This window comes from Platichthys flesus, chromosome 6, assembly GCF_949316205.1.
Source record: "Platichthys flesus chromosome 6, fPlaFle2.1, whole genome shotgun sequence".
In the NCBI taxonomy this organism is placed as follows: Eukaryota; Metazoa; Chordata; class Actinopteri; order Pleuronectiformes; family Pleuronectidae; genus Platichthys; species Platichthys flesus.
Genome location: NC_084950.1, coordinates 26,272,658 through 26,292,809, shown reverse-complemented (window position 1 = coordinate 26,292,809; position 20,152 = coordinate 26,272,658). Strand labels below are relative to the sequence as shown.

General features: G+C 41.8%; 1 protein-coding gene across 1 annotated transcript; it reads left to right on the top strand.

Moving 5' to 3' along the window:
• Positions 1 to 85: 85 nt before the first annotated feature.
• Positions 86 to 16,048, top strand: exoc3l1 (exocyst complex component 3-like 1). Its single transcript, XM_062390533.1, has 15 exons — positions 86 to 625; positions 6,948 to 7,123; positions 7,280 to 7,499; positions 8,471 to 8,683; positions 9,924 to 10,123; positions 10,206 to 10,424; positions 10,612 to 10,682; positions 11,281 to 11,398; positions 12,029 to 12,154; positions 12,504 to 12,604; positions 12,989 to 13,105; positions 13,400 to 13,670; positions 14,295 to 14,450; positions 14,765 to 14,898; positions 15,021 to 16,048. The coding sequence occupies exons 1-15, from the start codon at positions 583 to 585 to the stop codon at positions 15,205 to 15,207; spliced, it is 2,352 nt and encodes a 783-aa protein (XP_062246517.1). The 5' UTR covers positions 86 to 582; the 3' UTR covers positions 15,208 to 16,048.
• Positions 16,049 to 20,152: the final 4,104 nt, after the last annotated feature.

The window sequence follows — 20,152 nt, the reverse complement described above, 5'->3', positions numbered from 1 at the left end:
GTTGCTTTAGACACATAAATACTGACCCCGGTGAGAGCTTTTCAAGAAGTACTCAGCTAATGGTTCTTCTGGAAACAAACCATGACAATTTTGGGAGTGTGGCTGATAAGTTGACCTTGTGTGGGGACAGTTCAGTCTAATCAGTTCAAGTAATCAGGAAGCTGAGTGACATGTTGCTCTCCTTTCCATCTTGTTACCAGGACCCTGAATGCAGCACGCTCCCTTTACCCTCCCTGTTCCGACCCCTTTCTCCCCTCCCTCCTCCCCCCTCCCTGCCCTCAGGCATTATTCTCTTGCCTCTTCAGCCCCCCCTCCCCTCCCCCTCCTCCTGGTTCCCTCCCTTTCCTGCTGGCCTCTCAGCAGAGGATGTGTTTGGGTGAGAGATCGGTGTGTGAGGCAGAGAGGGAAAGCTGCCAGTAGAATGGATATGTGCCCTCTCTCCTCCACCCTCTCTTCTCCCCCCTTTCTTCTACCTTGTCTCATCTCCATTTCTTCACCCCTTCTCTGCCAGTGTTGCAACCTGGACACCCTCAGGGAACAGGAAACTTGACCAGTGCTTGGGCAGCTGAACAGTGAATTTCAATGTCAGCAGGAGATCAGAAGAATGGTGGTGACAAACCAGGAGGTAAAGACACACACACATACACACACACACACACACACACACACAAGCACTGCCTGCTGATGGCCAACACCCACTTATTCGTTAAAAGTCTCAGAATGACTAGAGACATATCAAAGCTGTGTATGACTGTGTGTTGCTTCTCTGAGAGAGAAATGAATGAACTCTTCAGTATCCATTATTTAGGAGTCATGTTTATAATGATGTATTGATCTGTGGGCCGGCTCTGGCCTTGAATTACATATTGAATACCTGCAAGTCAGCGCCATCCCCCCTGAGTGTGAAGGTTCCTGTCTGGTTACCGCTGCAGACAAATCAGTAGATGTTTTTTGCCCTATCGTCTTGTTATAAGTTGTGTTTCTGTCTAAGCATTAAAAATATTTTCTGTTTCAAAACAGTTTTTGAGGTAAAAATATGTGACTTTCAATGGACAGTCCATTGATTTAATCGGGAACATTCATAAAGTTGGTGGACTCTGGAGAGCGCTATCAACAACAGAGGCCAAGACATAACCAAAGGCTCAGGGTTTGGGTAGAAAATGGGTCACACTCCAAAATCGACACCCCCCCATAAAGCAACTTGATAACATCCTTTTGAGATCCTCTTGACCAGTGACGGCATACAAATATGGTTGATATGAAAGCTCCTCAAACATGAAGCCAAAACATCTGGATCGCCCCCTGGTGGCTGGCTGCAATATAGTATAAACCCTGCCACCTCCATGTTAGTGAATTGGACACAGACCAAACAAAAAAACTAACCCTATTTTAAGTGGTTTTGTGATTAAAAGTTCAGTTTTAATCAGTTCTTTGATGCTATAAAAAAAGCCCTAATCGACAGCTGAGATGGACTCGCCATTGGTAGAGTATTGTATGAGTGTGAACTTGAGGCTGTGGTTCCAAAACATGATCACTACGGCATAGACTCTGGCTCCAAATGGATTGCAGCAGGTTATTTTAGCTTCATTTTTGTGCAGTGGGAGGAAGTGGAGAGGTGTCATCCATCTTTATATACAGACCTATTCTATGACTGATATATTGATGTGAACATGTAATATTGGTGGAGTGCACTTTTAAAAACATTGAATATTTGCATATAAAATATACTATAGGAACGCATTGTTTTGTTGTATGCCTTCAGAGTGGAATCGTCTTGAATCTGCTGCACCTCCACACCAACTCACCATTACTGCAGGATAATGATGTTATAGGTAATTGGTGATCTACAGCAGTGCTTGCATCACTCTCCTGAATGTGAGCTCTATGGTTAGTTGTTTTTACAGAGCTGTTATGGATTTAGTCTTGGTAAAGAGAGTATACCATAAGAGACAGAAACAATGTCATTGAGACATCCAAACACACACACACAAACACACAGGGCCACAGTCATCTCCTTCTGTAAAAAATATCCTCTCCATTACGACGTAGAGATGTGTTTTACTAAACAGCATATCCCTCCTCCTAAACCTCAATATGACTGCTCCCTAGCTTGCTCATAGTTATATATAGTTGGTAGCACAGCGGTGAACAGTGAAAGCATGAGAGCTGAGAGGACATTTGGGAACCAAGTTGTTAGTCATAACAAACACGATGTACTTTTCTTGAGCTGGTAAATGAGAAATAAATGAAAAAAAACAACAAGCAATGCCATAGATAACAACTTGTGAATGAAATCTTGCTTCAGGGAACAAACTCTATCACAGGATCTTATTTCCCCAAACATTTGTTTGTGGCAGTTGCTTTAGACACATAAATACTGACCCCGGTGAGAGCTTTTCAAGAAGTACTCAGCTAATGGTTCTTCTGGAAACAAACTATCTAATGTCCTATCTCGCCATGTCAAAGCAGTTTTCATAACCGTTTTCAGACAAGTCAAGCGGAGAATGTCCAACATTTAATTAAATTAACATTTAATTGGACTTAAGAATTTACTGAATATATTTTGGTGGTCAAAGGTCACTGTGACCTCATGTTTTTTAAATGCAATTTATCACCAACACCCATAGGGAATTATATTACATCTGGAACGTACAATAATTTAGACTCAAGCATGACCTGGTCATAGTTGAGGGTTAAAGGTCAAGCTCACTGTGACCCCATAACACATAATAACTCGAGTTCGAAATTGTATCAAGACGTTATATCCTTATTATTATAATAAACATGTATCAGTTTTCATTTAAATCATAATTTTTAATTGAAATGTAAATGGTAAATGGTTTTGTATTTATATAGTGCTTTTCTAGTCTTGATGACCACTCAAAGCGCTTTACAGTACAGTTTTACATTCACCCATTCACACACACAGTCATACAGTGGATCTATTCGCAGCACTTTGTTATTCTATGGGGGGCCATTCAGGTTTCAGCATCTTGCCCAAGGACACTTCGGCATGCAGATGGGTCAGACTGGGGATCGAACTGCCGACCTTCAGGTTGGAGGACGACCACTCTACCCCTCAGCCACAGCCGCCAAAATATGTGAGGCTGGACAGTGAACTGTATCTTCACTGGTGGAAGCATACAAATGCAAAGCATTAATTCTATACTTTAACTTAAAATGAGTCATTTATGTCTAAACCGGGAGCAGGTCCAAGTTTCTACATGAGCCCAGAATAGACAAAAAGTGCTTCAAAAATGTAAGCTGAAGTTTCACCTTATGTTCTCCTACACACTTGGGAAGGGAGGAGTGAGGCGAAGGCTATTAAGCTGGTTTCAATCTGCAACCTAATCACTTTATGCTCTGAATCATACTAATCCGTCTAGATTTTAAGATTTAAGATTTCTTTTATTTGTCAAATGCACAACAATAACATTAAGCAGTCGCTGGCAGTGAAATGCTTAAGTCTCTGGCTCTCTTCTAACAATGCTCAAGTAATTACACACTATACAATAAAATAAGAGAAATAGTATAAAATAGAATATCAAAATAGGAAATAATGTATATATATCTAAATATATATGAACAGCTGAGGAGAAAATAAAACAACAGAAGTGCAAATATGCAAATATGTCACGGTGCTAGTTTGATGGAGTTATTGCAGTTCAGAGGAGTTTAAAAGTCTTATGGCCTGGGGGATGAAACTCTCTTTGAGCCTGGTGGTGCGGGCCCGGATGCTGCGGTACCGTCGGCCAGATGGCAGCAGGCAAAAATGTTTATGGCTAGGGTGAAAGGGGTCTTTAATAATCCGGCTGCTCTTCTTCCTGCACCGCTGGGTGTAGAGGTCCTCTATGGATGGTAGCGCTGTCCTGGTGATGTGCTGGGCAGACTTTACCACCCTCTGTAAAGCCTTACGGTTCAGGGCGGTGCAGCTGCCATACCAGGCGGTGAAGCAGCCAGTCAGGATGCTCTCTATGGTGCATCTGTAGAAGTTGCAGAGAATCCTGGAGTCCATGTGGAGCTTCCCCAGCCTGCGGAGGAAGAAGAGCCGCTGTCTGGCCGTCTTTCTGATGGAGTCTGTGTGATGGGTGACGGGTCCAGGTCAGGTCATCAGTGAGGTGGACCCCGAGGAACTTGAAGCTGCTGACTCGCTCCACCGTGGCCCCGTTGATGGAGAGGGGGGCGTGTTCTTCTCCTCGTCTCTTCCTGTAGTCCACGATCAGCTCCTTCGTTTTGCTGATGTTGAGATGGAGGTTGTTGTTCTGGCACCAAGATGTCAGGGCTCTGACTTCCTCTCTGTAGGCCTTCTGATCGTCGCCGGTGATCAGGCCTATGACAGTGGTGTCATCAGCAAACTTAACGATGGTGTTGGAGCTGTGGGTGGCCAGGCAGTTATGCGTGAACAGGGAGTACAGAAGAGGACTGAGCACGCAGCCCTTGGGGGCCCCGCTGTTGAGAGTCAGGGTGGAGGATGTGGTGCTCCCAATCCGCACCGCCTGTGGTCTGCCCGCGGGGACTACAGACTGGACCAGTGACAGGTTGAAGATGTCTGTGAACACATCTGCCAGCTGATCTGCACACACCTTGAGAGCTCGGCCGGGGGATCCCATCAGGTCCAGGTGCCTTGCGTGTGTTGATCCGGTTGAGGGATTTCCACACGTCTGCCCTGGATATGGCGGGGGGCAGCGGTCCTCCTGGGCCTCTTTGATCTCCGCAGCCGGGGAGTTACTCTCAAAGCGTGCATAAAAAGTGTTCAGATCCTCTTGGAGAGATGCAGACACCACATCAGCACAGCTGGTCTTGGCTTTGTAGTCTGTGATGGTTCTCAGTCCGGCCCACATGTTCCTAGTGTTGGAGCTATATATAATTAGCCTATATAATTATAGTCTATATAATTAAAATATCTATTCTACCTAAATTTCTAGATATATTTAAAAAATTGCCAATTTCCTTAAATGTTTCCTTTCTTAATTCTGTCTTTATATGGAACAATAAGTCTTGTATTAGTTCAGTTCTAAAATGCTCAACATCTTAAACCTTGCTACTCTATTTTGTTTCAGCATAGATCAAGTAAACAATGGTTCTCCAAACCCTTAAGTGAATGTTTCATACAGTGTTTCTCCACATTTGACTTATAATAAAAAAAGAACACGCATACCACACAACCCGGGGCATTGACCTCTGGGCAACAATGAGTCCATATCAGATTTTACTACAATGTGGAAAGATCCTCGTCTTTCTTTCCGTTTCATGACGACACATAGAAACTTCCGTTTCGCAACCAGAGAATTAGAGAATTGATTTAGGTTTTTTAAAGGTTGTGATAAGAACATTTCCCATCTAAAATCAAGAGTTAACTTTATTATAATAATGAGCAATTGATGAGAATTTCCAAGTTATGTAAAAGCCTGCTGTGGGGAACAATGGCAATAGAAAAAGTTTATTAGACAAAAGTGGAAATTTTATTTTTTTTAAGATGCATTTATTAGTCCCAAACACATGCACAGACATGCAAAGGCACACTCATGCAGGTAGGGAAATTTAATCTCTGCTTTTGACCCATCTGGTGCAGGACACACAGAGCAGTGAGCGACCATGTACGGCGCTCGGGGAGCAGATGTTTGGGGAGTAAAGTGCCTTGCTCAGGGGCACTAGACAGGGTAGGGAGACTCTTGGATTTTTGGACTGATCAATCCAGCGTCGTCTTTTGTTGTCTCTCCGTGGAGTCGAACCAGAGACGAACCAGAGACCTTTTCTGCCCATAGTCCAAATTTCTGCCACTAGACCATTGCCTCTCCCGTAAGTAACAAGGAATGAACAGTCAAAGGCATGAACTTTCTCATCTCGAAATTATACACATTATATATATGGAATTCACGGCCAACATAAATGTTAATGTGAATAGTGTTTAACAAACTGCTGTTGTGCTTCTGTATTCCCAGGTTGGGTTTGGTTAGGTTGGGTTAGGTTTGGTTAGGTTGGGTTGGGTTTGGACGTGAATGAAGAAAGTCCTAGTTGTATTGTCAGTTATTTATTTCATTGTGATTTTAGGGTCATTTCATGCGAGTACAATCCTGGTGAACCAACCGGTTTGTCTGAAGTTAAACCAACCAAAGAGGATTGGATACAAACTAAATGTACATGCTCCATGTCCTATAGACCATGAACTAACATTATTAATAAAGAGCCCTTAATCGTTTGTGCTAACTGAATTCTCCCTTTGTTGTTCCTCAGCTGACTGTTTCACATGGGAGATGATCACATGTTGAATAGTCAATGAAAACAAAACTAACATTGTTGCATTACTTTTCCAGCCTTGCAATTGAGAGTTGAAGGGACAGGTCCTGTTATACTTTGGTTTAGATCCACTAAAAGCGGCAAATTAAGAATTAAAAACAACAATTTTTCCTTTACAGTGTGAGATGTAGAGCATTTTCATATTCTTCAGTTTTTGAGGAAATAATGTTTAAATCATGATTGGAATATATATAGACATAAGATCAGTGAGTGTGTATAATTTGGTGCAGATTAGCAGACTACTTCCGATTCCTGTTTTCTATTATTGGAGCTAGACAGACCTGGGTATGAGTGCTTGGCCTTGGTGATATATTTGTTCTACTTCCTTGTTCCCTCTGATCTCTGATGGGCTTCACTGAAAAAACATTGGTTCTGATTCTTTCTTAAATTTATTATTTATTTGCTACGATTAGAACATTTCCAACAGTGGTAACTTCTAAATGTACTATCAAAAGGTGAACATTGTTAACAAAAATGTATTTTGTCAGAAAAAATTAATACAAATTGAATCATGTAAAACGTTGCACACAACTGGCTCTAAATCAAACAGTTACACAATGGTTTTGGCTCTTTATGTCTGTAACATAAAAAATGGAACCGTAGGACAGGAAACACTGACCTGACGTTTCCCTCCTGTATCTGCCCGACAGACACAGTGCCGGTGGCTGAGGTATGGGCAGAGGTGGAGAGGGCCGAGTGCTTAGCCCGTGGCGCTGCCTTGAAGTGGGCCTCAGGTGTTTTCTGTCGGCCTGAACATCTGGAGCGACTGAGCCAGTATAAGAAGAGAGAGAGTCAGAGGACTGCTTCCATACACACCAGGCTCAAGGTGACAACACAGGGACACATCCAAATGCACACAACAAACTCATGATCAGTTGCAGTCACAGTTTATCAAATGGTCTTGCATATTATGTAGACACTGGGATTTAATCCCTGTTACACCAATGTCACTTTATTTCTTGTTGTCATCACTTCCTCTCAGTCCATGGTCCAGTCGTACCTGGAGGGGGTAGGCTGGGGTTTGGAGCAGCTCCAGGAGGCCGGGGCGGAGCTGAGGGAGGTGTCACATACTTTGAAGAAAGCAGGACTGGAATCCAATCAAAACGCCAATGGGGTGAAGCCTCTGGAGAGGCTTAGAGAAGTGTCAGTCAACCACAGTCAGCTCCTCGCTGCTGTCAGCAACTTGCCACGTCTGTACTCAGGTGACACACTGCATTATGGACACAGATAATGAATCAATTTAATGTTTAATCTAGATTACCTGTGCTTTTTACATTTTCTCAGGTCCAGAATGTTTGATGTACATGGAATGGAACATTTTTGGGGGGAAATGTAATTGTTTAAGTGATGTTGTGTTGTAATCACCTTCACCCTAGTTGCATTTGCCTCAATACTTTTGTACTATATTAACGCCTAGATCATTCTAAACATACTGTACTGTTAGTATAATATAATATAGTCCTGGAGATCAGCTCTGATGTAAATGCCACTTTGATGAAGCTCAGAATGTTCAGCTTTTGTTATAACCCTGCACCAGCGACACCCAGTGGCAGGTAGCATAATATTTTTGGGTTGTCATTTCTTCTGTACCATTTACGTGAACGCAATATCTAAAAAATGCAATGTAATATTACACTAAAATTTGTTTAAGACTAAACTTAACTTGTGCTTCATCACATGGTTTTAGATGTTGGAAGTTCATCAACATGTATGATATAAGTTTATCTACCTGAATCAATTTGTTTTGACAGAACAGTTGATTAAGATCAAAGCAAGCAAATTTACTTCTGGAAAATGCATTTTTTAGATGACTGCACTGGCTGGCTGTGCGTCAGTGTGGTATTTCTAGTTCATATTGTGACAGAGTCAAGTCTGCTAGTTTTATTCTTAATCTTTAATTATGAGCTATCCACCTATAAATGTCTATATGGTTAAAATATAGCAAACATTAATATAAAGCATCTGAATTGTAATGATTTCTAACCATTTTACCCAGCTATTCTGGTTCTGTCCAGAACCAACGAAAATAAGAGCAATTCTCTGAGAAACATCCATGCGTCCTCAAATGGTTATGGTGCAATGTAGAACATTTTAGCTGGAAAGGTTGCATAAATTGTTGACAGTTAGAGGAATGAATTTCTCTCTCCCTCCTCCCCTGTCCTACTCTTCACAGTGCATAGTCTGGTGTTAGAGACTGAGCGTCTGGTGGAGTCCCGGCGCCTCCTGGAGGCCCACGCCCGGTTGATGGATCTGGAGCACTGGCAGGACGACATCCTCTGGCAGCTCCACGGAGCTGCTGGGATGGCAGGAAGTGCAATCAGCAATGAAGACAAAGAGCTTGTGGCCAAATATTTCTGTGGTGTTGGGCGGCTTGTAGATGCCTTGGGTGAGAACATCATCTCAGTAATATAAGTTCAGTTCAATTTGGCTCATTCTAAATTATGTATTATTATCGAGAAAAGTTGTTATGGAGTTATAAGTTTGTATGTTGAACGCATACAATATATACAATATAGCAGTAAAATATGTTATAGCATGAAAGAACACCTTGTTTTCATGATATAACATAGTACTGATCTTTTCTTATTTTTTCTGACATGGCTTCAATAGGTTACACCCTTGAAAGGTCTCTTCATTTTATACATTGCTACAATATACATTTTTAAAGTTTATAGAGTTATTTCACCACTTGGGGGCAGCAGAAAAACCTGACAGCAGCAGACTGGCAGACAGTTGTATTTGCAGTATACATACAGCTGATCCTGTGTATCATTAGCCTTCACCTGGAGTTGTGTTTACCAGTAATAATCTCCTCCATTGGAATAGTTCCTTTTTGGTGAGTCTGCTGACTGGATCCAGGGAGGTTGTACAGCTATATTATTATTTTCACTATTCATATTATTCTTATTATTAGGTTTTTTGGTTGTCATGGTGGAACAGGGGAAACCATGTGACTGATGGCAGATGCATCTTGGATGTCATTGAACCCTTCACCAGTGACGTAACCTGGGGTCTTTGGGTTTTCCAGCTCTTATCAGAATCAGCCTTGCCCAGATGACCCAGCTGAGATGGATTAGATGTTGACTTGTGTCAGTGTGCTCCATCTCAAGGCTTTCTCTGCTGCCTCAGTGATGTTTGTGAAGCTCCTCTCCCAACTCGTTGATACCCAGTGCATGCAAGGCTTTAGAAAGTGATGGACCTGCAGTCTTGATAGGCATGTACCTTTCCTTCAGGCCCTATGTCTGGCAACTAACTCATCTTTAGTCTTCCTCCACTCACTGACTTCCTCCAGGTGCCCCCACAGCATTGTCAGTTCTAACAACACAATGTTCTTTGTGACCTCTGAGACGAGGAGGAGTTCTGAACTTCAGCTGCTTCCCCAAAGCAAGCCGCCATTCCTTTGGCCTTATATATTCTTTGCTCAACATCTGTCAACATGTTAATCTGAGGGTCTGTCTAATGATAACCTAAATTACGTAAAGACAATAACGTAACACTATATCTTGTGTTTAACCTCGATAAAAGCAGGGAGAAGTGAGTGCTATGAAGATCAGCAGCATTAATGAAAAAAAGACCAGTTCCAGGATGAGTCTCTAATATCCTCAACCTCCACCCTGTCCCTGCAGGTAAGGAGCTCTGGGCAGTGGTGAGCAGTGCTCTGGCTCTGGCCCGACAAAACCCAACACCATTTGTATCGGCAGTGAGGATAGTGGAGCGGGAGGAAGCCCTGGACCAAGCTCTGCTGGAGGACAGAGGGGGCACCAGGAGCAACAGCAGACCCCTGCCCCCTGGACGACCTCGCTGCTGGAGAGCATGCCTCTTCCAGGTCAGAGCCATCTGATACATAACCCTTCACCTTTAGATTCAAAATACTGACTGTGTTCTCTCTCGATTCCCCCACCTCTCAGGTACTAGAGGAGGCGGTATCTGCGCGGTTCCGTAGCGTGTCCTACCTGCACACGCGTGGCCCAGGTCTGGCAGGACACCTCGCTGCTCTCCAGCACGCTACCATGGCTGACCTTGCCACTGTACGCCACCTGCTGGAGCACTGTGTGCCACCCCACTACCGTCTCACAGGAGCATACCTGAGGGCCAGCCATCGCTGTTTACATGCTCACCTGGCCCAGGTGAGTGATGGGACAGAAGGAGACCAATGCTGCCCTGTGTCACTCATTAATAAGTTGACTCCACATCTCCATCGAACAATTACAGAGACTGTTAGAGCTACTTCTTTCACTAAGCTAATTCTATTTTTGATTTGTATTCATTTGAAAAGATCTCACTACACACATGTAAGTGATATTTGTGGCTTAGGTTAGCAGCTGGGACCTGGAGAGTGGTGAAATCTTTGCCGTGCTTAACTGGGTGCTACACATCTATAACAGGTGAGGCATTTTTATTTTGGTCTTACTTTCTTTGTGTCGTTCTTTGTGCACATTATTGTTGATGTCACTGACAAGCATCTAAAGAAGCATGATTGATGACAAATACATAAAACACATCTGTTGTCAAACTCCTTTCTTACTATTTCAAGGTTAAAGACATTAAAAGAGGAAAAGATTTCTGTGGCATAAATTGATCTAATCTTTACATGTCATTGCTTTACATATGCCACTTCAAGCCTTTAAAACAGTAACGAATAAAGCATCACTCTCTTGCACTGCTCGAAGGTTAAAGACATATGTAGCCTATAACAGTGTTACAAGTCCCATAGAGTCTCAGCTCGTTCTGTCCAAGTTCAATGGTTGGTAACTTGGCTAAACAATTACTTGTAATTATATAACTTACATATATTAACATATCCACTGTGTTTCATCCAGGTCCAGGTAGCTTCACCAGTTGTACAAGTGCACGTAGGCAACTGTCACAGGTTTTAGCAGAGGACCCAAATGCTGTTAACATAAATGGACAAATAAATGTTTTATACGGTATAGGTATTTTTAACAATCAACAGCTCTGAGTGTGACAGTCTTGTTTTGGCAGCCCAGACATGATGGGTCATCCAGAGCTGGTGACTGAGATGGAGAAAGAAGAGCTGGGACCTCTCATCTCCATCGAGGGCCTGGAGCGGCTGCAGGGCAAATATGTGCACAGTGTTCGGGTGAGTTGACCGCAAACTTTTTATTTCACATCAGTCACCTGTGTCCTGGTGAGAGCCTGTAATACCACAGTGTCATAAAAAATGTCATGCAATGCACAATAAGATATGAAAGTAATGTGATATAAATGAGAGGTCATCTGCCGAGATGAGATGAGGACCGAGCTGGGTTTGACCAGGGCACTGGATATCGAGATTGGAGCTGACTGGGTAGGAGGAGGGTAACAGCAAATCCCTGAAATGACAGCTGACAGTAAGAGAGAGGAGACCAGATTGAAAATTTGACACCAACTATGATTGGATGAAAGCAACAATCCAAGTAATCTGATAGGAAGAGGAGAGCGTGAGAGAGATTTGTGAATAAATGGAATATAGAGGATGTCTTCCTGATTTAACTAATGTTCATGACTTTCATAAGACATTTCGTGTTCAACCCTCATCATTGGTCATATTCACAAACACTTTACCTTGTTTGTTCACCAATAATCTGTCTTTTGGGAAAGGGAGATGTATCGACTACCTGCTAAAATATTGTTTTTTGACTCTGGAAAAGTCAGGACTCAGTGAAACTACTCTAATCAGAAACCTGGTGGTGTCTGTCACTGTTTGTGTCCATGTTTGATGCTGTTGTAGAAGAGTGTGTCAGAGTGGATGCACAAAGCTCTACAGGTGGAGCTGCAAGACTGGCAGAGAGACCAGGAGCCAGATACAGACCATGAAGGTTTCTACCAAACCAGCCTGCCTACCATCATCACACAGGTATACAATATACAGCACAAGACAAAAAATACAACAACCACATCCTGAACATACACACAGAGAGCCTGCAATAAGAACTGCGGCACCAACATCCACTTTAAGTGCCATTCAAACGACCTTCAATACAACTCGACACACCGAAGCAGTCAACTGTCCAGACAGGTGGTCATGATGAGAGATACTGCTGCAAATTATTTTCATCCCTGTCCACTGCCTGGAGGCACACTTAGTTATGACACTGTGCTTATTGCATCTTTAAATTAAATAAAACAATTTTTTTAGCACTTTTCAGCACCACAATGCCCTTTACACTTTCTGTGACCTTGTTCTGTTTGTGGGACTGTGATAGATGCTGGAGGAGAACGCCCGGGTGGCTCTCATGATCGGAGAATCCCTTCGAGATCAGACAATACAGATGGGACTGTATGAGATGGAGAATCTTTTGAACAGGTGTGTGTGAATGTGTGTATGTGTTTGTCTGTGTGTGAGTGTGTGTGTGTGTGTGTGGCAGTGTGTGTGTGTGTGGCAGTGTGGCCTAGGGGGTAAAGTGGTGGTTCTCTTACCAGAAGGTTGCCGGTTCAAATCCCACTCGTCCCCATGCATGCTGAAGTGTCCTTGGCAAGATACTGAACCCCTAAATGGCCCCTCATAAATGTTGAGTGTACTAATTGTAAGTCGCTTTGGACAAAAGCGTGAGCCAAATGACATGTCATGTAATGTAATGTGTGTGTTTGTGTGTGTGTATGTGTGATTATACATACCTGCCTCCTGTTTTATACTCAGCTGCTCTGCTGCAGTTCACCAGCTCTTATCTTCACATTGCTTCACTTCCAGGTTTCGGGAAGCTCTGGTGGAATTCGGGAAAGAACATCGAAGGGCTCAGAGCAACGACAAAAACAAGTTCTACCTCCACTACTTGCTGGCTTCTATCAGCAACTGCATCATTCTCAAGTAAGATTATGGCACAGTATAGATTCAATGCTCCAGGGACCTAGTGTGGGTTAATATCATTCAGTCAGCATCACATATCCTGCTAAAGAGACCGTGTCTTCACTCTTCATTCACTGTGTGCAGCTTGGAGACTTTCCCTGTACTTAAGGAGAAAAATATTTGTTTGTGTTTTCATCTACAGCGTTTCTCCCACAATAAAAGGAAAAATCATTTCAGGAATAACCAAGAGAAAAAACAGAATCAAATCTCAGCTTGTTTATAAATACATTCTGTGTGCTCTTGTGTATGACGCAGAAGGTCCACAGAGAGCCTGCAGCAGCAGCAGTCATCACGCTCAGCGGGTCAGTTTTCTCGGACCCCTCCCAACCCGCTGGCAGCTCTGGACCGGTCGGTGAGACGAGCATGTCGCCTGGTGATTGATCAGCTCCTTTTGGACCTCCAGCCTCTCCTTCCAGGCTTGCTGACCCGACCCTGGCTGGTCCAGGGAGACCCCACCCCCAAACTCTGCCATGTCCTGGAACATCACCTGGAGCTGTACGGCCGCGTTCGGCCGCCCTGCCGACAGGTCACTGCTCTGCTCTGTTTCCACCCGCAGTGAGATATTGTAGTTTAGCTGTACTGCACTTCTTTGGGGTAAAGCTGGAGGAAAGAAATTAATGTTTAAAAAACCCAGTGAGTGAAGCAGAACGACTGTGAGAGTTATAAAGTAATAACAAAATAAAGCAGAGAGGATTCTCCTGCAGACCACTCCTTCAATTCTCCATTATATCCGCTCAATTTTTTTAGGCTGTAATTATTAATGACATTTTACATCAGTATTTATAAGATTTTATTTAAAAAAATACAAATTATTAAAGGGACTTAGATGTCTTCCTAAAATGTAGATAATACTTATGTTGACTCATATCTCAGTGTTACAGCAATACGTACTGTTTGTGCTCAGTCAAACTGCTCTTTCTTCATATCAGAGGATGATATTGTGTCAATAAAACCTTAAAGTTATGTTAAAAAACCTGCACATCATAAAAAGGTTTATCTCTAACAGTGCACATACTGGAGAGTTGTGAGGAACATCCCCTCCTTTGAAACTATAATATTCTGTATTTGCATTGGGACGATTCATTCTCGTTGCTGTTGAAAAAGTGTTCAGTCCACGTGCGCTGCTGAATGATATGTTAATGTCTTACAGCGTCTGCAGGAGGAGGCCCAGTGGCTGATGGTGGTGGAGTACGTCAGGGCTCTGATGCAGAAGAGGCTGGTGTGTCGCAACTCAGACGAGCGGAGGCAACTTGCTCAGCAGATGGTTCAGGATGACCAGCTGTTCAGAGAAATCCTCCACAGCCTGGTGAGCGGTCCTGACATCAGAAGAGGTCACGCTCACCTGATGTTCACTAGAGTTCAGGGAGATTTCTCATTATCCACAAACCAGCCCTAGCAGTATTGTGGTGTTTGTGTCTGATTGTGTACGATTTTCATCTTTCATGTGTGATTGACGTGACAGGAAAACGTATTAATCTGGGTTAATAATGGTATAGTGGCAAGGTTTCACTGTAGAGTTATATTGACTGAAGTACTGGTTTGTAAGTACACAGTAACCAATGGCAACAATATCCTAATCGGTCAAACTCAGGTATGTACAGTAACTGTGTGCCTCTGTAGGAGGGCGATGGGTCAGCACCTGATGTGAACCCTTTAGCCTTACTACCCGTCCTTGCTGACTTCATCCGACTCAAAGACACCGCCATGCTCACTCTGGAAGTGTCAGGACTCGCAGCCAAATATCCTGACATCAGGTAACCTGACCTCACTGCTCTCCCCTGTCCTGCTCTTTGTGTGCATTGGTAGAAGTCACATTTTTATCACGTCAAACCAGATCCTTGTTACTGAATTAACTGATACTTTTCTGTTCTCTAAGTGAAGAACATGTGTCTGTACTGCTGGACATCCGCGGGGATGTGTCCAGGGACATCAGATGGGCTGTATTGGACTTGCTGGAGCAGAGCGCCCCCCCTTTGCCGGCAGGATATCGGCCCATCTTCACTGACATCCTGGTGCCTCCCACGACCATGGCCTTCTGTCTGCCCACTGCCAAGTGTGCATGACTACAATTGAAACTTTGGCCCGTACTCCATATTTCTCATTCTAATCAGGGTGGACCTGATTCTCTGATGGATCATCAAAAACCAGGTCCCCTTAGTTAGTTGATATACTAAAAATGCAGAGGAGAAAAATGCTGATGAATCTGTTCCTGCTATAACTCATGCTATGTTGATGGATGGACAACTTGTATTCAACCTATATTCTCATTATAGGTTGAATACAACCTATAATGAGAAAAGGTTGTATTCCCCCCCCCACAGCGTTTGATAGGGATTCATATTCTTCGAGCTGGTCTTTGCTGGTCTCATCAGTACATATATGTGATGCATCATTTTATCTCATTTTTAGCCTCAGGGTCATGCTATATGTATTCAGATAGAGGGGCGTAAACAATTTAATCAGAATGAAACATTGTGCTAATTTCTGGTATCATTTCACAGCATCATGTACATATGGAGAGGAATGAAGCTCTTAAAGCGCACGGATGCTTTTTGGGGAAGAAATTACGTTACAACATACAGTATTTAGTGAGGACTCTGGATCTGTCAACCATCCTACCTGAGGAACATATGCTGCTGATTCATTGCCTATAATTATCAATGTAAAATATATAAATATGTTTTCTTTAATCTCTTTCTTTCTGTACTTTTATTTTCTCCAAATTTACCATGTACCATGTTGTTTTTATTGGATTTTTGAAATCATATTTTTTTTAAGTATTTATTGTATTTATGTGAAGTGTTTCCATAGTGGTATTTCGAAGGATATTTAGCTTTTGTGGTTTAATGTCACATTGTAAATTATTTTTAACAAATGTCTAAATAAATGTTGAAGTAAAGTCAATTTATATTATTGAATATAATTGCTGCAAGTTGATGGTTTTTATTGTCTTAATTATACAAAATTATATATATATATATATATATATACACACATAAGTCTACATATATATTGTAGATTCACATATAAGAAATATTATGACATACTATACAAGAGCTATCATGCTGTATGCACAATCAACCAATCATAAATCACCCAACTTTTTAGAATTAATCTAAATTTTCCACCACACACTTACTCTACCATTAAGCTGAGCATTTTCTCACTTTCACAGAGAAGGTGAGAAAGTGTCCGTTGGTTGGTTTGTTGGTTTACTCCAAAAAGTTGAACAAAGATTCATCCAGATCCAGAATTTTTTCATCACTCTCTTCACCAAGGACAGATATTTATTTTTTGAACATTTTCCACAGATTTTCCAGAGAACCATTCATGGATCTTGATGAAAAACAGGCATATATATGGGAATGATATCTATGAGTGTTTGCAATTTATTTGGGCTTGATTGAATTTAGAGGGACTGATACTGATTGTAGTTCTATTTTAAAAGGTTAACATTGGTGATAAAATTGTTAAACCTGTGATTTCCACACTGTTAGTGAAGAAAGCCCTTTATTCAAATGTGACTTATGTGACTTTTGTAGACAAAACAACACTGACTGCACACTACAACAAGCAGTCAGCCTTCCTAAAGCACAGCTGACGTCCTCACTCCCTTTCAGAATGAGAAGTACTACCAGGGGATCCGGGCGGCTGTGGCCAGGGTTAAGGCTCGTGGTGAGAAGGTCATCATCCTGGACATTGGGACAGGGACAGGTCTCCTGTCCATGATGGCCCTCACTGCTGGAGCTGACTTCTGCTATGCTGTAGAGGTACACATACTCCTCTTATACGTGCTTTAATGGATACTCTACTTTAGCATAGCCAAAAGCTTCTTCCTCATTTTGTGCCTCTTTGTCAGTCAAGGTCGTGGTTATCATGTCTTTGTCTGTCAGTCTTAACATTTTCTGACCATTCTTCAATGCTATCACTAGGGAATGGAAGGCGAGAGGTTAATTATATTTCATGTTGGTACATAGTCAGTTGTTAACACTCAAACAACGAAAATGTCACCGGTCTCACAAAACATATTTTTGGCCATATAATTACAATATACAATAATTATTTATTATTTTCAGCTAACTCAATCAATTTTTTTTTGTAAAACCCATTTTTCACAAATCACAATTTGTCTCAAAGGGTTTAACATGCTGCGACATCCTCTTCCCTTAATCCTCGACAAGATTGAAGAAAAACTACCAACAAAAAACATTTTAACAGGTAAATAAGGTAGAAATTTCATGAGACCTACAAGTAAGAGATCCCTCTCCAAGGATGTTTTTTATCCAACTATTTTCATATAAAATCATAGTTGTGTTAAAAAAGGTGAGGTAAGGTTCCAATTCCATGAAACACATGCAGTGGAGCACCACTGTCCCAGGTAGAGACAGGCACTGAAGCAGTAAATACAAACTGGGTATCAGAGATATGCTGCATGGACATATCTATATCTCATTATTATGACTTAGTATCTCATCATTATGACTTAGCATCTCATCATTATGACTTAGTGTCTGACTGAGGGTGGGTTGCAGCAGAGCAGGGAAGCCTTGGCTGAGCGGCTGCAGGGACCATATATATATATATATATATAAGATATAAGCCTTATATATATATATAAGATATAAGCCTTATATATATATATATATGGCGGGAACATGCTTCCGCATCACTTCCCCTCTGTCCTGCGCTCACACAAGTTAGTAGGATACGTACAGGACTGAAGTTTACTTTATGTTTGTTTGAGTTCATGAAACACATGTTTAAACACCGTGTGCACGTAGTCTTCCGTTCCACACACGACTGTCTATGGAGGACCATACATGACATAAGTAAAAATAAATACATAAATAAATGTATAAATAAATACATAAATAAATAAATAAATGAATAAATAAAAATGGAAATAAATAAATAAATACAGAAATAAATAAATAAATATGTTAATACCAAAAGAAATGTCAAAAGAAATGTCTTAAATATATTTTAACATTTATTTTTTCCCTGATACATTTCCTTTGCATTTGCAGTGTCCTTATGCTAATGAGAAAGGCGGGCCTAACCGCAGTCTCATGCAGGATTGGTCACAGGAGTGTACTGATCCAGCCCTACTACTTCTGCCTCTCAATGCTGGTGTCCAGTAGCTGTTTGCAGCGTTGAGCCAGTTCACACTTAAAATGAACTAGTTCAAGTTCAGAGGGTTAGTTAAGGTTATATTTTATTGGGATGATTTAGCTGTCAGTAGTCCTGACTGTGAGCGTCACGTCTCGTGTTGTACTGAGCACAATGATCGAGCCGAGAGGAGGAGGAAACAGAAACTCCAGCTCGGTACAAACCACCTGCAGCCTCTGCTCTGATCATGAAGACGCTGATCTCTGAGCAGATGTGACCAGAGAAACTCTGTGTTTCCACTGTTTCCACTGTTCCACAGAGTCACTAACTGGCTGTTTCACGGTGAAGAGATCAAGTCTCAGTCACTGCCCGTGTCTCTGAGCGAGTGTGTGACGGAGCGCAGGGGCTGTGTGTGTGTGTGTAGCTCAGTTGACCAATCCTGCTCGAGACTGAGGTTAGGCCCGCCTTTCTCATTAGCATAAGGACACTGAAATGTGGAAATAAATAAATGTGGAAATAAATAAAAGTTGCAATAAAAGTGGAAATAAATAAATAAATGTGGAAATAAGTTTAAGACATTGATTTATTTAATTCTGCATTTATTTCCATATTTATTTATTTATTTCCACATTTATTCCAACTTTTATTTTTCGATTTCAGTGTCCTTATGCTAATGAGAAAGGCGGGCCTAACCTCAGTCTCGAGCAGGATTGGTCAACTGAGCTACACACACACAGCCCCTGCGCTCCGCCACACAATCGCTCAGAGACACGGGCAGTGACTGAGACTTGATCTCTTCACCGTGAAACAGCCAGTTAGTGACTCTGTGGAACAGTGGAAACAGTGAAAACACAGAGCTTCTCTGGTCACATCTGCTCAGAGATCAGCGGCTTCATGATCAGAGCAGAGGCTGCAGGTGGTTTGTACCGAGCTGGAGTTTCTGTTTCCTCCTCCTCCTCTCGGCTCGCTCATTGTGCTCAGTACAACACGAGACGTGTCGCTCACAGTCAGGACTACTGACACCTAAATCATCCCAATAAAAAATAACCTTAACTAACCCTCTGAACTTGAACTAGTTCATTTTAAGTGTGAACTGGCTCAACGCTGAAAACAGCTACTGGACACCAGCATTGAAAGGCAGAAGTAGTAGGGCTGGATCATTACACTCCTGTGACCAATCCTGCATGAGACTGCGGTTAGGCCCGCCTTTCTCATTAGCATAAGGACACTGCAAATGCAAAGGAAATGTATCAGGGAAAAAATAAATGTTAAAATATATTTAAGACATTTCTTTTGACATTTCTTTTGGTATTAACATATTTATTTATTTATTTCTGTATTTATTTATTTATTTCCATTTTTATTTATTCATTTATTTATATATTTCTGTATTTATTTATACATTTATTTATTTATTTATTTTTACTTATGTCATGTATGGTCCTCCATAACTGTCAGGGTTAAAGTGACGGAGCGATCTGGAGTCATCATCGGTCATCATCAAATAATAACTAAAAATACATGTGATTATCAGTTTTAGTGAAGAGGAACAGAAACAAGCATACACACACACCCACACACCAACACTAACACACGCGAACACAAACACACACAAGCACAGACTCGCACGACAGACCCTGTAGTCAGTATCTCATAATTATGAGATATTAAGTCATAATTATGAGATACTAAGTCATAATAATGAGATACTATCTCATAATAATGAGATGCTAAGTCATAATTATGAGATACCAACAAAAAAATCTTCATCAATGTGGCGGAAATGGGCTTTCATAGAAAGTTGTAAGAATTGAACAGTCGTTCTGCTATACACTCCTCTCCAGCAGAGAGCGGCAACGAACCTCAAACGTTTTTACAAGCCCTTTAAACAACAGAAGA

Bases quoted from the DNA above. Each gene is read 5' to 3' on its own strand.
- exoc3l1 (XM_062390533.1), top strand. From the start codon at position 583: ATGTCAGCAGGAGATCAGAAGAATGGTGGTGACAAACCAGGAG. The intron at 12,605-12,988 runs GTGTGTGTGAAT...CTTCACTTCCAG, and splicing joins ATGGAGAATCTTTTGAACAG to GTTTCGGGAAGCTCTGGTGG. The intron at 14,451-14,764 runs GTGAGCGGTCCT...GTGCCTCTGTAG, and splicing joins GAGAAATCCTCCACAGCCTG to GAGGGCGATGGGTCAGCACC.